We start from the raw sequence: 14,708 nt of genomic DNA on the forward strand, positions 1-14,708 counted from the left end.
TGTTAGCCCCGCCCCCGCCTGCGCTCCTCGCCCGCGACCACCTCCCGTACAAGCTCCTCCGCTTCCGGGGAGGCCTCGGCCGGGAGCGGAAGCAGGTCCGGCGGGGGGGCGGGGCGGTCGCGCGCAGCGCTCGGCGAGGCGGGGCTGGCCGGCGGGCCGGGCACAGATCCGTGGACGCTGGGCGGCGGCGAGCGTAGCCTGGCCCTTCCAACGGCGGGCGGCAGGTGGGTCCCTCCGCGGGACGAACGCGGGCGGCGGGAGGCCGGGGCGCTCAGGAGGGGAGGAGAAGGAGCTGTGGCGGCCCTGGGTCGAACTGGTGGTTACAGATGTCACTTTAGGGTCACCCCCTCTCGCCGTGTCGCTAACCGGGACCCCACCTCCTGGTTTGGATGGAAAGTCCACAGGATTTTAGGGTCCACGCCCACCGGACCCCAGCCCTTTGAAAGCAGGGCCCTTGCTTCTTGGTCCCCAGAGTCCCTGAGCAGTGGGCAGGGGCTGGGCGGGAGGCGTTGGCGTGTCCGCACTGCCCGCTGGGTGACTTCACGGCTGCATCTCCGCACTGGAGAGGGTCACAAAGCGCAGAATAAATTGCCAGGGATGCTCCCACCCAGAGCCACCGCTCATTTGTGGGTGAGGGTCCTCCAGTCTTTATTCACTTGTGCTCTTTGCCCCTTGCATCTTTCTTTTTAAACCATTTTTTAGAGACTCGGTTGATTTGCAGTGAGCTGCATGCATTCAGAGCGCACTGTTGGATGACATTTCGGCATAGGATACAGAAGCACCTCACATATTTCACACCCAACCGCCTGCCTGCACTTTGTGATTTTGGACTTGTTCTGTTACATTTCTTCTACATTCTCCCTCCACCCAGCAGAAAGTTCAGAGTCTCCTATGAGGCCACTTTACAGACTCAGCGCTGAGCGATACCAAGAATCCTGCCCTGGCCCATGTCAGGACGGGCCACTGCAGTCCCCCCACCAAAGTCCTGAGCGCCCATCCGCCCCCCCTTCCCCACCCCAAGTTTTAGTCTGTCAGTGACTGTTGTACTGATTACAGACTGAAGCTAGTGGAAGTCCTGGCTGCTCCACCCCTGCCCACACCCCAGGGCACCGTTTTTCTCCTCCCTTCCGGAGGCTCCCTTGTTCACCACGAAACTGGAACCTGCTCTCCCCTTCCCAGGGTCCAAATCCAGCACCCACCTCAAACAGCACCCATCCCATTGCTTCGTCCTCCATCAGGTGGGTTTTCCCCCTTTTAAAACCTTCCAGAGCTGAGTGGTCCAGTGCAGCAGCCCCTGGCCTCGCGTGCTAGGGAGTGCCTGAAAAGTGGTCCAAACCGGGATGTGCCATCCGTGTAAAATCCGCACCAGTCTCCAGAGACTCGGTGTGTGTGGGGTGAGGGGACAAAATATTTCTTTAATATTGTCTATATTTGTTATGGTGTTAAAATGATATTTTGGCGCTCTTGGGTTAAACTGTTAGCAATGTTAAAGCCACCTGTTTCTTTTCATTTTTTTTACTTTCCAACATGGCTACCAAAAAGAAGTTACACACATGGTGTACGTTACACTTCAGTGCCTTCCGCGGCATTTAGTCTTTGGGCAAATAGATGTCCCACTCCTGCTCTCTTAGCGTTCGTCATTTTCTGCTTCCTGTCTGTGGCTTTAGCTATTTCTTAAATGGGGTGAGCAACTCAAAGGATTTAGCCAAGGGCTTGGTGTGTTGTAATTGGTGAATTCGTGTCAGCTGTAGTTTTTCTCTCAACAGACTGAATTTTTTGAGAGCAATTTCATGCTCACGGTATAACCGAGCAGGGGGCACAGGGACTTCCCGTCTAACCCCTGCCCCCACGTGTGCGCCGCCTCCCACGTTACCAGCACCCCCGCCTGAGCGGGCGTCTGTGACAGGGGTGAGCCCACACTGTCACATCGCTGTCAGCCAGCGTCCGTGTGCGTTAGGGTCCCTCTGGGTGCCGTGCGTTCTCTGGGCCTGGACAACTGTATACGGACGTGTATCCGTCATTTCATCACACGGAGTAGTCTCACTTCCCCAGAAACCCCCGGGCTCCACCTGTCCAGCTCTCCCTCACAAACCCCCCACCCCCGCAACCACCGGCCCTTTTGCTGGCCCCATAGCTCTGCTCCGACCTTTCCAGAGCGTCCCAGCGTTGGAAGCACAGCGTTGCCCTCTCAGAAAGGCTTTTCCCACTTCCCCTTGGTGACGCGCCTTTACGGTTCCTTGTGTCTTTCCGTGGCTTGGTGGTTTACTTTTTACTTCAGTCTCCCTGAAGGACAGACTGTCTTTCTCATCTTTAAACTCTCGAGCGTGGTGTTCGCACACCAGGCGCCCCAAATAGCTGCGACAAGTGGAGTTCTAAGTTCGCCTCTCTCAGCAAAAGCAGAAGTGGTTATTTTAGTCCCTGAGGGGGTTCGCGGAAGTGCTGTTTCAGTTCCAGGACTTTTTAGATGATTCGTATTCCTAACAAGTTTAAGGTGGTCTGTTTCATGTGTGATGACGTTCCAGAGCCAGCCAAGTTCATGGAAAAGTCAGCCATTAACTATCATCCCATCCCAGGAGCTTCTCTCCCTTCCCCGGGGCTTCTCGAAACGGAAGTTTAACAAAAATTCCCCAAGCAGCCGACCTGGAACTTGGGTTTTTACTCTGGGAAATTTTGGACATGCCCCAGCTGGTGAGCCCTGTTCCTGACTTCCTGGAATTTCGAGGTTGAGATTGCTTAAGCCAGAGAGGTGAATCCAACTTCAGGAACTGGGTGCTGGGAGGGAAGTGGTCGTTCCTGCAGCTCCTTAGTCCCAAATGAGACGCCTGGGGCCAGTCATCCTCTGTGGGGGGCCATTCTGTGTACTGTGGGGTGTGGCGCAGCTTCCCTGGCCCCCCCAATGCCAGGAGAACCCCTAGTCGTGACAACCACAAATGCCCCCCAGACGTGGCCCCTGGGGCAGAGTCGCCCCCGTTGAGACCCAAGGCTGTAGCGGAGCGAGGCTGGGGCTCTTCTCAGCGCCTGGAGAGACTGCGATGCTTGATGGACGGCGCTCCGAGCAGGGACGCCCTCCCCGCAGACTGGGGTCAGTGCGAGTGCCGACGACCCTGATGTTAAAAGGAAGCTTGGACAGCCAGCAAGTGGGGGTGCATATGGGGTGCCGCTTCTCTTGTCTTCCCCTCGGTGACACGCAGGACGCTGGTCAGCGCAGAGCCGCAGCTCTTACAGCCTTGGGCCGAGTCCTCAGGAGGAAGAGTTACGACTCCTGCGGGGGGACACACCACCCATGACCTCCCCCTGTTTCTCCCCTTCTGGTCTCCCCGAGGCCCCGTTTTGTTGAGCACTAAATCCGTGCTGGTCCGCACGGGGAACTGAGACGGAGGGAGGGGTTGGAGGAGAACCGGCAGCGCTGGCCGGGGCACACCCAGCACCCCTCTCTCCGTCTCAGTGGAGACAGCCAGATTCAGAACCCCAGCCCCTCTCGCTTGCTGTGGGCTCTGCGCTCCCGGAGGCCCTGCTGGGGGGTCCTTGCCGCCGCTCTCCCAGCCTGTGGCGCGGCCGGCCAGAGTGGTCCTTCCTTGACCTGGAGACACGTCCCCGGCCTCTGCCTCTGTCAGATGGCTGTCTCCCTGTGTCATGTCCTCATCTCCCTCTTCTTGTAGGGACAGCAGCCGTGGCTTAGCGCCCACCCTCCTCCAGTGTGACCTCGTCTTAATTGCATCTGCAACGACCCCGTTTCTCAGCAGGGTTCCCTCACAGGGATCGAGGGTTAAGACTTGAACATGTCTTTCTGGGGGACGTGACTCAGCCCATAAAAGGGGGGTAGGAGGTGACTGCTGACGGGCACGGCATTTCTTGTGGGGCGAGGAGGATGTCCTGGAATTAGAGAGTGGTGACGGTTACACACTCTGATCTGACTAAAACCCGTTGGACTGTGTGCTTTGAAAGGATGGAATCTATCGTATGTGAGTTGTGTCTCAGTTGGTTTTTGTTTTTAAAAAAAAACATCATCAGGAAGGCTGGGACACACAGAACCCCTCCAGAGCACCTTGGTCTTCGTGTGTGTCCTGCAGGGCGGCGGGCTGCCTCCCCACCCAGGGAGCCGTTGCAGTGTATAAAAATAAACATTTAGATGTTGAGAGACAGCCGTGGGGCACAACCACCTCTAACAGGACAGATCCTGGGCCTCGAGCATCTTCCAGCCAGACACTCAGGCTGCCAGGCCAGGGGCCCAGGTTTACATGCCGATCGATCCGGAACATGTAGGACCGACCTCGGAGGTTGGGGCCTGTCCCCAGACAGTAAGTGTCGCAGCCCAGGCAGGATGTGGAGGCACCGGAAGGAAGTGGCGACTGGGCCAAGGTGCGGCGTGCCCCCCCCCCAAGGCAGTTGCTTACAGGAACTGTGTTTTGTTTTCAGAAAAAGAAGGGAGGGTGGGTGTGTGCTGGGGCAGGGGAGCTTTGTCATCTGAACTTTGGCCACTCTGGGAGTTTCGAAGTGTCACACACATCTCATCTCCAGGAAGAACCTAGGGGAGGGAGCCCTTCGCGCTGGATTCCAAGAAGCCTGTCCTGGTTTTCCCCAGCGCCGTCCTTGGGGGCTTTCTAGGAAGAGCCAGGAGAAAGGAGCCCCAGAGACGGTACCTGGGGCAGCGTGGGGGCGTCTCCCGGTGCCTTGGCCTCCTGCATGCTTCTCAGGAAAAGGCGCTTTCTGGCGGCCGGCTACCTCTCCACCATGGGAGTGTATTTCTAATAGAAAGCTGTTTGCTTTTGATGGGAACTCTGCCCATCCAGGAAGTGTTTCAGAAAATCATTGCTTCCACTTAAAAAAAAAAAAATCTACTTTCTGAGGCGAAAGAAAGGCAGGCAGGAACCTTACAGGCCCCTTCCACCGCACCGCCCCATCTTCCAGAACGATCTTGGCGTGGCGCTGGTGCAGGGCATGAAGGGCTGTAGGCAGACGTGGTCAGCAGGCCCGTGGAGCCCCCACCCTCTCCTGTCGGGCAGGGCACATGTCCATAGGTGACGTCGTCGGGGATTAAACCCCCAAAACTGTCCCTGGAGAGGCCCCAAAAGAACCAGGAGGCAGCAGCTGGTCCCTGGCGGGCGGGCTGCGTTTCTCTGTGCGGTGTGATTTCTCAGGGGCTGGCAGGCCAGCTGCAGGGCGGGTGAGGAGCCCGGATGGGCGGGCCACACAGAAGCGGCTCCGGGGGCTTTGCTTGCAGCTCCGCCCCGCTCTGTCTTCTCCTTGCCAAATTCAGGCCGCGCTCCGCTCCTGCGGAAGGGCGTGCAGGGCCGAAGTAAGTCGCACAGGAGACATCGCCTTCCCTGGCACCAGCAGGTGGCAGGCGCTGGAAGGGGCGACTCTCGTCTCTAGCAGGACCAGTGCCCGGGGTGGCCTGAGAGATGCTCAGCTTGCAGGTGAATCACCTGGGCAGGTTCAGGGCCCCTTGGGCCGCAGGGTCCCCGCCTGGCGCGTCCGGCTCACATGCCCTCGGCACAGAGGGTCGGGGCGGGTTCAGGGTCCCTTTAATTAGTGCCTCCTGGTGGGGGTCTAAGGCTGAGCCTGTCGGGTCTTTCCATGTCAGGAGAGAAGCCAGCAGGTGGCAAGTTTCTGGCTGTACCCCATTCTCAGAGGGACCCCGTTCCTGCTGTCCAGGCCCTGGGCACCTGGGGCTGTGCCCACCCTACAGAAACAGGGAGAGTGGGAGCTGGAAGCACCCACACCAGCTCTGCAGGCATGCAGAGGGGCCTGTGAGGGAGCAGTCCAAGCCCGGGGGGGGTACCTGGCCCTGGCTTTGGGGTCAGACGGGTGGAAGCCTGAATAGTGGAGGGCGGGGGCCGTGGGGGCAGGTGGCCCGGCACAAGGGGCGAGGCTTCACCTGTCTGGCCGGAGTGTGAACTACAGCTCCTCCTGCCACCAGCTGTGTGGCTTAACTCTGACTTACCGATCACTAACTAGTTAGTACTGAGTCAAGCTCTTCTAACTCAGTGGTTCTCACCTGGGGTGGTTCTGCCCTCAGGAGACAGCTGTGGTTTTCAGGACTCAGGGGGCACCAGGGAGCCTGCCTCACACACACGCCAGTGCCCAGGACTGGCCCTGATGTCAGCAGTGCTGAGTCTGGGCCTCAGTCTTCCCATCTGTAAAGTGGGGGGCTCTGTTTTGCTCCGAGCTTTGCTCTGAGTGCCTCACTGACACTTAGGTTTCACATGCAAGGAGTCATACACTATGTGTCCTTCTGTGTCTGCTTCTTTCGCTGAGCATCGTGCTCTCTGTTGGAGCGAGCGTCAGTGCGTCTCTCCTTTTCGCGGCTGAGTGATGTCCCAGTGTGTGGATCAGTTCACCTGCTGATGGGCGTTTGGGTGTCTCTACCTTTTGGCTATTGTGAGTCAGCTGCTGGGCATGTGTGTGTACAGGTTTTTGTGGGGACATGTGTTCTTACTTCTCTCAGGTGGGCTTTGAGGGGTGCACTGCTGGGTGAGACAGTAACTCGGTGTTTCTGTAACCAGCAGACTGTTGTCCACAGCGCTGCCCCAGCTTATGTCCCCACCAGCAGTGCAGGAGGGCTCCGACCGCCCCGTGTCCTCACCAGCACCGCGATTCTCCTTTTGGCTAGCAGCCACCCTCGTGTAGGGGGTCCTTCCCCTCTTCACTGGGTCTCCTCCCACCCCCGGCTCCGTCCCCAGATGCTCAGCTTCTGTGACTGGCGAGTTCCCGCTGCCCTGAGCTGACCTTCCAGCACTCTGTCCAGTGGGGCCCAGAAGTGTGAAGGAGCTTCGCCTGCAGTCGCGGAGGCCTGGGGGCTCCAGGCCCGCGCGTGGGCAGGGCCTGAGCGACCCAGCTCAGTCAGCTGTGAGGTCTCCAGCCTGGCGCCCACCTGGGCTGTCTGCCTGGCCTCTGTCTGAGCTTCCTGCAGCTGCTGTAATAAGTCACCAGAGACTGTGGCCCAGGGGCACACAGATTGGTTAGCTCTCATGGTGCTGGAGGTCACGAGTCTGACCTGGGCTCAGTCCAGAGTTGGGCGGGGCTGGCCCCTCCGGAGGCTCCAGGGAGAAGCGGCTCCTGCCTCTTCCGGCTTCTAGAGGCGCCGCATCCCTGGCTCGCGGCCCGCCCTCCATCCTCACCGCCAGCAGGGCAGCGTCCCGTCTCTCTCTGACTCTGACCTCCCGCCTCCCTCTGATGAGGACTCTGTGAGGACACAGGGCCCCCAGGAAATCCAGGGTCACCCCCATCCCAGGGGCCTTAACCCAGTCCCACCTTCAGGATTCCCTCTGCCCCATGAGGTGACGTATCCTCAGGTCCCGGGACCAGGGCAGGGTGTCTCTGGGGCCGTCACTCTGCCGGCCAGGTCCTCCGCCCTGACCAGGGCAGGGAGGCTTCCATGCCGGATACTGCTGAGCCCTCTCAGGGAGGGGGTCGCTCCGCCCTCAACGCCCCTTCAGCCCCGCAGGGAGTCGCTCTAGAGGCTCAGCTCCAGTGCCATCCCCCTACAGGCTGGAGCAAACTCTTGTTTTAAATTCTCCTAAGTCAGCTTCTGCATTGCTGCCCGGGCTCTGACGCCCCGGGCAGTGTCCCCTGGGCTAGAACATGGGTCCCAGCACTTCGCAGTATCTGTCTGTTTCTGGAATTAAGCCAAAGGCTTTCGGAAGGCAGCGCGTCCAGCCAGACTGCTTCCTGGAACCAGTTCCCGTCTGACCCCGGCGACGGCCGAGGCCCCCCTTGATCCCAGTTCTAGAGGCGTCTGCCTGAAGGCAGAGCTGGGAGCCCTGGGCCTCTGGGAGACACTCTTCTTTCCCGCCCCACAAGGTGTGGAAGGACCGGGCTGGAGGAGACACCAGGCTCCAGGATGTGGCGGTGGTGACTCAGCCCTTGCACTGGTGCCGCCCTCCACTCCCGGTCCCTCCGCCTGGGTCCCCAGTCCCGTGCGCTGCCGGGATGACCAGACTCGCCAGCCTCGGGCCCCGCCTGCCTGGAACTGCTTCTCTGTCACCGAGGTCGACCTGGCGCTGACATCCATTCTCTGGGGGTGAGGGGTCTCTGCAGAAGGACATGAGGCCCACTGCAGACATGGGGCATCCCGAACAGGGGTTTAGTATCAGGTAGTGGGTAAGCGGGTGCTTACTAAACCAGGGGGCCTGGCCCTGGGTGGGCAGAGGCGTCTGCTTCCACTTCCCCTCCGAGCTGACTTTCCCTTCTGCAGCCGCTCCTGGAGGAGCTCCCGGGAGCCCCACCCCCACCCCCGCTCTGTCCCAGCCATGTCCACCCCCTCGGGAAGGCACATCCACCCAGGCCACAGACGGAGAGCAAGGGGCGGCGGGCTAGTCACAGCCGTGGTGGTGACAGGGCTGGCGCCATGACTGGTCCCGAGTGTGAGCCTCTCCCCACCAAACAGGGGAGACTGGGCGCGGGGAGGAGCTGGGGAGGAGCTTGGGGGGGTCATGCAGTCACAGCAGGGGCAGCCCCCACGCCAGGGCCTTGTCCCCAGAGACGGGTGTCACAAGACTGGACCAGCTCGTGGAAGAGTCTTCACTTAGTGGTCCACTGGGGTGACCATCTAGTGTCCCCCGGAATTCATAACCACCATCAGAAATGGAGTCTTTGCAGATGTCAGAATGGTAGGATGAGATCTCACTGGGTTACAGTGGGCCCCGAACCAGTGATGAGATTCGGACAGGAGACACAGGGAGGAACAGATAAAACAGGAATGTATTCCCTCCCAGCTCTGGAGGCCAGAAGCCCGAAATCCGGCTGCTTCCTCCTGAGGCTCTGAGGGGGCACCCGTTGCTGGCCTCTCTCCAGGCTTTACCAGTGCCAGCAGTCCTCGGTGTCCCTCGGCTTGTAGAGTCATCACCCCGTCCCTGAGTCTGTCATCACACAGCCTCCCCATGTCTGTCTGCTCTCACAGGGACACTCGTCATTGGATCTCAGGCCCCCCGGATAATTTCGGACGAGGGCATCCCAGGATCCTTAACTCAGTCGCGTCTGCAAAGACGCTTTCTCCTGATGGGGTCCCGCTCCTGGGTCCCAGGGAGGTGGACGTCTCTTTGTAGAGGCCACCACTTAACCTGCTGGGGTCAGCCTCGGCCCAAGTGCGGGTCTCCGCGCGCTCTCTCTTGCTTTACAGGAAGCCCCCGGGCGGGGAGGGGATGCCACCAGCTCTGAGTTGTGGGGGGCCCAGCTCAGCGTCTGCTCTAAGGCAGGCAGACGTGCCCGGGGCAGTCTGCATCCTTTTGGTGAAACTCAAAACCACACGTCCAGGGAGCGTCCCCAGTCCACCCACTGGTGCTTCCAGAACAGGGTTCAGGGGACAGGCGATGAGTCTTCCTCTGTGTATTCCAGGTCTGGGGCAACCGTCCTGTCTCAAGCGTCCCACCTGGCCGTCCCTGCAGAGGCCTGCCTGGAGGCCGCCTGTAGAGTGTGGGCAAGATGTCCAACCCCTTCCTCAAGCAAGTCTTCAACAAGGACAAGACCTTCCGGCCCAAGCGCAAGTTCGAGCCAGGCACCCAGCGCTTCGAGCTGCACAAGAAGGCGCAGGCATCGCTGAATGCGGGGCTGGACCTGAAGCTGGCCGTGCAGCTGCCGGCCGGTGAGGAGCTCAACGACTGGGTGGCCGTGCACGTGGTGGACTTCTTCAACCGCGTCAACCTCATCTACGGCACCATCAGCGACGGCTGCACCGAGCGCTCCTGCCCCATCATGTCGGGCGGCCCCAAGTACGAGTACCGCTGGCAGGACGAGCACCGCTTCCGCCGGCCCACGGCGCTGTCGGCCCCCCGGTACATGGACCTGCTCATGGACTGGATCGAGCTGCAGATCAACGACGAGGGGGTCTTCCCCACCAGCGTCGGTGAGTCGGTGGGCAGGCGGGCACCACGCGCTCCTCTGGCTTTTTAGTAACAGCTTTATCAGGATAGAATCCACCCACCCTGGAAGCCGCCCCCTGAAAGTGCACAGTTCGGTGGCATTTTAGTACGTTCACAGCCTTGTGCACCTGTCAGCTCTAATTCCGTCCCCCCGAAAGCACCCCCTCCCCAGCCCCTGGCAGCCAGGAGCCCCTCTGTGTGTCTGCGGACTGGCCTGTTCTGGACGTCCCACGTCCATGGAGTCACACGCTGTGTGTCCTTCTGTGTCTGCTTCTCTCCCTGAGCTCGTGATCTCAGGGTCCGTCCCCGTGGGAGCGGGTGTCAGGGCTGCTCTCCTTTTCGTGGCTGAGTGATGCTCCCGTGTGTGGAGGGACCACGTTTGGCTTCAAGTTAAGGGTCTTGAGATGGGGAGATTATTCTGGATTATCTGGGTGAGCCCTAAATGGCATCGCAGGGGCCCTGCGGGAGGCAGACACACAGCAGGATGGAAGGCGGTGAGACAGTGGAGGACGGGGTCCTGAGCCCAGAGAAGGCAGGAGAGGGATTCTCCCTGGAGCCTCCGGAGGAGCCACCCCCACACCTCCGCTTGGGCCTGGGGCGCCCTGGGGGCTCTTGGCCTCTGGAACTGTGGGAGAATTCACGCGTTGTCCTGAGCTACTGAGTAGTGGTAACTTGTCACAGCGGCCCCGGGAGGCTCAGCAGATGCTGTTCCCATGTCACCAGGTCGTCACAGTGTCCTAGCAAGTTGGCCCTTGGCCGCAGGCAGGCTCTGTGCCTGGCAGAGTTTCTCAGCACCCCCGCCCCCGCCCAAACCCCACTCTCTGTACAGTGAACAGGGCTGGATCTGGTGGGGGGGCTTGCAGGGACCCACTTGGGAAAAGGCCATCCCAAAATAGATTCCTGGGCAGTCCCCATCAGGTTCGGGGTCTGAGTCTGCACGTGCTCCCTGTTGTTCTGACTCACAGCCTTGCTGGGACCCCCTAAACCCTAGCCCCAGCTCCTGAGGGGCCCACATCCGGGAATTCGGGCCCCGAGTGCCTCTAGTCAGCTCCTTGCTCCCAGAAGGCGAATTCCAGGCATCTTACCAAAGAGGCCACCACAACAAGGAGACGAGTGAGTTTGGTGGTCGTTACCCAGCTGCCCAGCGAGGGTCAGGCTCTGGTGCACAAACACATCATGGGTTCTGGGGCTGCTCCCGCCTTCCCTGGGGCCCGCCTGGCCCAGGCTGCACCTTCTAGCCCTGTCCGTAGACCTCAGGGCCAGCTACACTGGAAGCTCTTCAGGGCCCTTCGGCCTGTTATGACCCCCGGCCCGGCAAGCGGACTGAAATGCTTCTTTGCTCATCTGTGGTGCTTCTCAGGACCAGAGCCTGCCACGCACCCCTCAAGGTTAGACTTGTGGCCAGGCAAAGAAAGGGCGGGGTCCACAGCCTTCCCCGTGGAGGGCCCGGTCGTAGGTCTTTCTGGTTTCGCAGCCCAGGTGGTCCGTGTGGGCTACCCGGTCTGCATGTAGCCTGAGAGCCACCCTAGATGATAGATAAACAGACAAGTGTGCGTGAGGAGTAGGCCTGCATTCCAGTAAAACTTTATTTACAGAAGCAGGCAGTGGGCGGGACTCATGACCCCATGTGAGAGCATGGTTGCAAGTGTGGGCAGTGCAGTTCTGGAAGATTCGTTTCTAGGCCCTTCTACAGGGCTGCTGCCCCACCTACCCCCAGGGTGGGATGTCTCCTGGCACCCCCTGCAGGAGAGAGGAGCAGGGGATGGGGTGCCAGCCACGTCAGGCCCAGGACCCGGCAAAGCTGGAGCCGACCCGTGCGCTCCGTCGCCTTCCTTGCCGCTGAGCGCTCTGTGCGCCCCTGAATTTGTGGCTGTTAGACGGCTTTCCCTTATGGGGGTCCCCCGCCCTGGAGGCGATGTCCCACCATGTGGTTTTCAAAGGTCTTCACTGACAGCATGTGCGCCTCAGACACCCGTGAACGTGGTGTCTCGAGGGTCAGGCATTCCTCCCGAGGGATCTTGGGAGAAAACCCAGAGGCCTCGCTGATGCTGACCGCACCTTCTGCGCGTAGACCCCCAGGAGCCGCTGGGCCATGTTGCCTGGAACAGACGTTCACAGGGGCTTCGGGACAACAGAATATAAGTCCCATCATTGCTCAGGCCGGGAGGGGTCGCCTGGCCTGGGGCACCTGGCGCAGCAGGACGGAAGCCGGGTAGACGCCTGGTGGTGGGGAGCTTCTCTTTCCCGCTTGCCTTCCGCCCCGGCGCGCCGGCAGCCTTTCCGCGCGGGCTCGTCTCCCATCCCGGACTGGGTGCGGGCTGTCCCCAGTCCCACCGCAGACACAGCGTGGGAGCCTCCCCACTCGCCCACCTCCAGGCACTTGCCTGGATGTCTCTGGAGCCTTTCCTCGCCGACCTCAGGGCCGGGAGACGCAGCGCCGTCCAGGGGCTGGCGGTTCCGTCTTCCAGGAGCGCGTGTCCGGCGCACCGTGCCTGTCCCCGCGGTGCTGGCGGCTCCACGCGTCCTACCCCTGGGCCCAGGCCCCCTGCCCGGTTGCACTGGGCAGACGGAGTGAGCACGAGGCGTCTGTCCTGTGGGAGGAGAGGACGTGGGTGGGGGCCGGCCCCCTCAGGGCCGCTGGGTCTGCGAGTCCTACGGGGTGTGTGTGTTGTGCTGTGACTTTAAAAATAGAAAGAAAATATTAAGTTCAGTCTTAGGAGGAGTTACAGTCTACTGTATACAGGCAGTTAAGTTCAGATTTAAGTGGTAACAGTGAAACACGTTTACAGGGAGAGGTATGAATACATTAAGTGAAAAATACCAAATGTCAAAAAACGTTTTGTCTGAGTTGTCCCGTTCTACACAGAAAATACACGTAGCTAGGAACAGACGCACAGAAGCCTGTGGGCTCACCCAGGCCGAGCGGGCGGCGGGTCCCCGCTGGCTGGGCGCTCTGGCTCTGAGCTGGCGCCGGCAAGGCCGGGGGTGCGTCCCGTGAGGGCCGGCCCCGCGGCCGGGCTTTACCAGTGAGCATCCCTGGTCGCGCCCCGGGAGCTGTGGGGGGAGCAGCCGGCGGCGGGGAGGGCCGGCGGGCCCCCGCTGAGCCGCCCTGCCGCCCCCCACCCCCGTCCGCCCGCCCAGGCACGCCGTTCCCCAGGAACTTCCTGCAGGTGGTGAGGAAGATCCTGTCCCGGCTCTTCCGCGTGTTCGTGCACGTCTACATCCACCACTTCGACCGCATCGCGCAGCTCGGCTCCGAGGCCCACGTCAACACCTGCTACAAGCACTTCTACTACTTTGTCACCGAGTTTGGCCTCATCGACACCAAGGAGCTGGAGCCGCTGGTGAGCCGGGTTCCTCCTGTCCCCACCCCTGTTGGGGGCGCCCCCAGTGACACCAGACCCCGGTCCTGGGGGGCTCCTGCCTGCAGCTGCCCCCGCTTTCCCTGGAGCCCCCACCCCCACCGCCACACCCTCCTGCCATGCCCACTCTCGCACGGGAGGCTTTTCTGTTTTAATTTTTAAAAATTGTGTGTGTGGGAGGAGGTAAGGAGATTTATTTATTTTCAGAGGAGGCACTGGGGATTGAACCCAGGACCTCATGCATGCTAAGCACATGTTCTGCCATTTGAGCTATTCCCTACCCGCTCTGGTTTTAATTGAGGTAAAATTTACATAATGTAGAATCAGTCGTTGTGAGGTGAACAATTCAGTGGTGTTCAGACCATTCACAGACTGTGCAGCCACCACCTCTGATAAGTTCCAGAACCTTCCATCCCCCAGAAGCAGCCCCACCCCAATTAGCTGTCACCCTAGCCCCTGCAATCACTAATCTGATCTGTCTCGGGGGATTTGCTGCTTTGGCCACTGTTGACCCCACCCTGGAGATGGGATGGTTCAGGTCACCTGGGCTGTGACGTGGAGCCGGGCTGTGCCACGGCGGTCCCCAGTGGCTTTGAGCAGGACCTGCGAGTCACAGGACACAGGTGGCTGCTCTCCTAGTGCCCACCAGCTGCAGCCACTGTTCACCAGGGTGGAGAACACCCCCCAGGGTGATTATAGGGGTGTGGGAGCACCTCCGTGCCCCTCTCTGGGCATCTCCCCAGGTCGGAAGTGCTGGAACGACCCAGGGCCCGCCGGGACCAGGGAGACTGAGATCCGAACTCTGCGTCCCCCTTCAGAAACTTCTCAAAACATCTTCGTGTAACTGTTTCACTTTTGTGTGTTCCCTCACAGGCCCTGCCTATCAGTTAGCGAGTTTCCAGAGTTAAAGTTTGAGTGCACATGCCAAGTGGGGAAGGGGTTTTATGCTGGGGTCAAGGAATGTTCTGGAACGAGATAGAAGCGGGGGTTGGGCGCAGCTGCGGAGTGGGTGCCGCTTTACACGGCTCGCTTTGTGGGACTCTCAGCTCAGCAGGCACTACACGTGTTGTGCCCTCGCACTTGCTTTCTTCACCTCGGTGGCATACCCCTCTTCTCCCCCCTTGGCGCTCAGAGCCCTTCCTGGAGGCAGACCCCCCGCCCCGGCCTGCGGCACACTGCTGGCCGTCCTGCTCTCTGTGAGGCCTCTGTTAAACGAGGCCTGTGGGCCCTTGAGACCGTGCCCCCCGGCCTCCCTCTTGCCTGTGGTTTCCTGATGTGGGTATCTGCTGTGCTGATTGTTCCTAACAGAAAGAAATGACCGCACGGATGTGCCACTGAGAGCCCGCGGCCCTGCTGTCACCAATGCCGCACCTGGGGGACACTCCGACTCTGGAGCTGTATCTCCGGAACCGGGACCCATGTGTTCTGATCCAGCGAGCTCTGCCGCTGGGGTTGTGTCCTTGCTTCAGTTCCAAGGTGGCAGCAG

At 60.4% G+C, this 14,708-nt stretch overlaps 1 protein-coding gene across 1 annotated transcript; it reads left to right on the plus strand.

Annotated features, from left to right (window-relative positions):
• Window positions 1-85: 85 nt before the first annotated feature.
• On the plus strand, window positions 86-14,706 carry MOB3A (MOB kinase activator 3A). Its single transcript, XM_074351228.1, has 4 exons — window positions 86-224; window positions 9,337-9,844; window positions 13,002-13,204; window positions 14,531-14,706. Exons 2-4 carry the CDS (start codon window positions 9,424-9,426, stop codon window positions 14,558-14,560), a joined length of 654 nt encoding a protein of 217 aa, XP_074207329.1. The 5' UTR covers window positions 86-224; window positions 9,337-9,423; the 3' UTR covers window positions 14,561-14,706.
• The last annotated feature ends 2 nt before the right edge of the window (window positions 14,707-14,708 follow it).

Source organism: Camelus bactrianus, chromosome 22, assembly GCF_048773025.1.
Source record: "Camelus bactrianus isolate YW-2024 breed Bactrian camel chromosome 22, ASM4877302v1, whole genome shotgun sequence".
NCBI lineage: Eukaryota > Metazoa > Chordata > Mammalia > Artiodactyla > Camelidae > Camelus > Camelus bactrianus.

Coding starts and splice junctions, on each gene's coding strand:
- MOB3A (XM_074351228.1), top strand. CDS start 9,424: ATGTCCAACCCCTTCCTCAAGCAAGTCTTCAACAAGGACAAGACCTTC. Junction 9,845..13,001: donor GGTCTTCCCCACCAGCGTCG/GTGAGTCGGTGG, acceptor CCGCCCGCCCAG/GCACGCCGTTCCCCAGGAAC. Junction 13,205..14,530: donor CCAAGGAGCTGGAGCCGCTG/GTGAGCCGGGTT, acceptor TGTTCCTAACAG/AAAGAAATGACCGCACGGAT.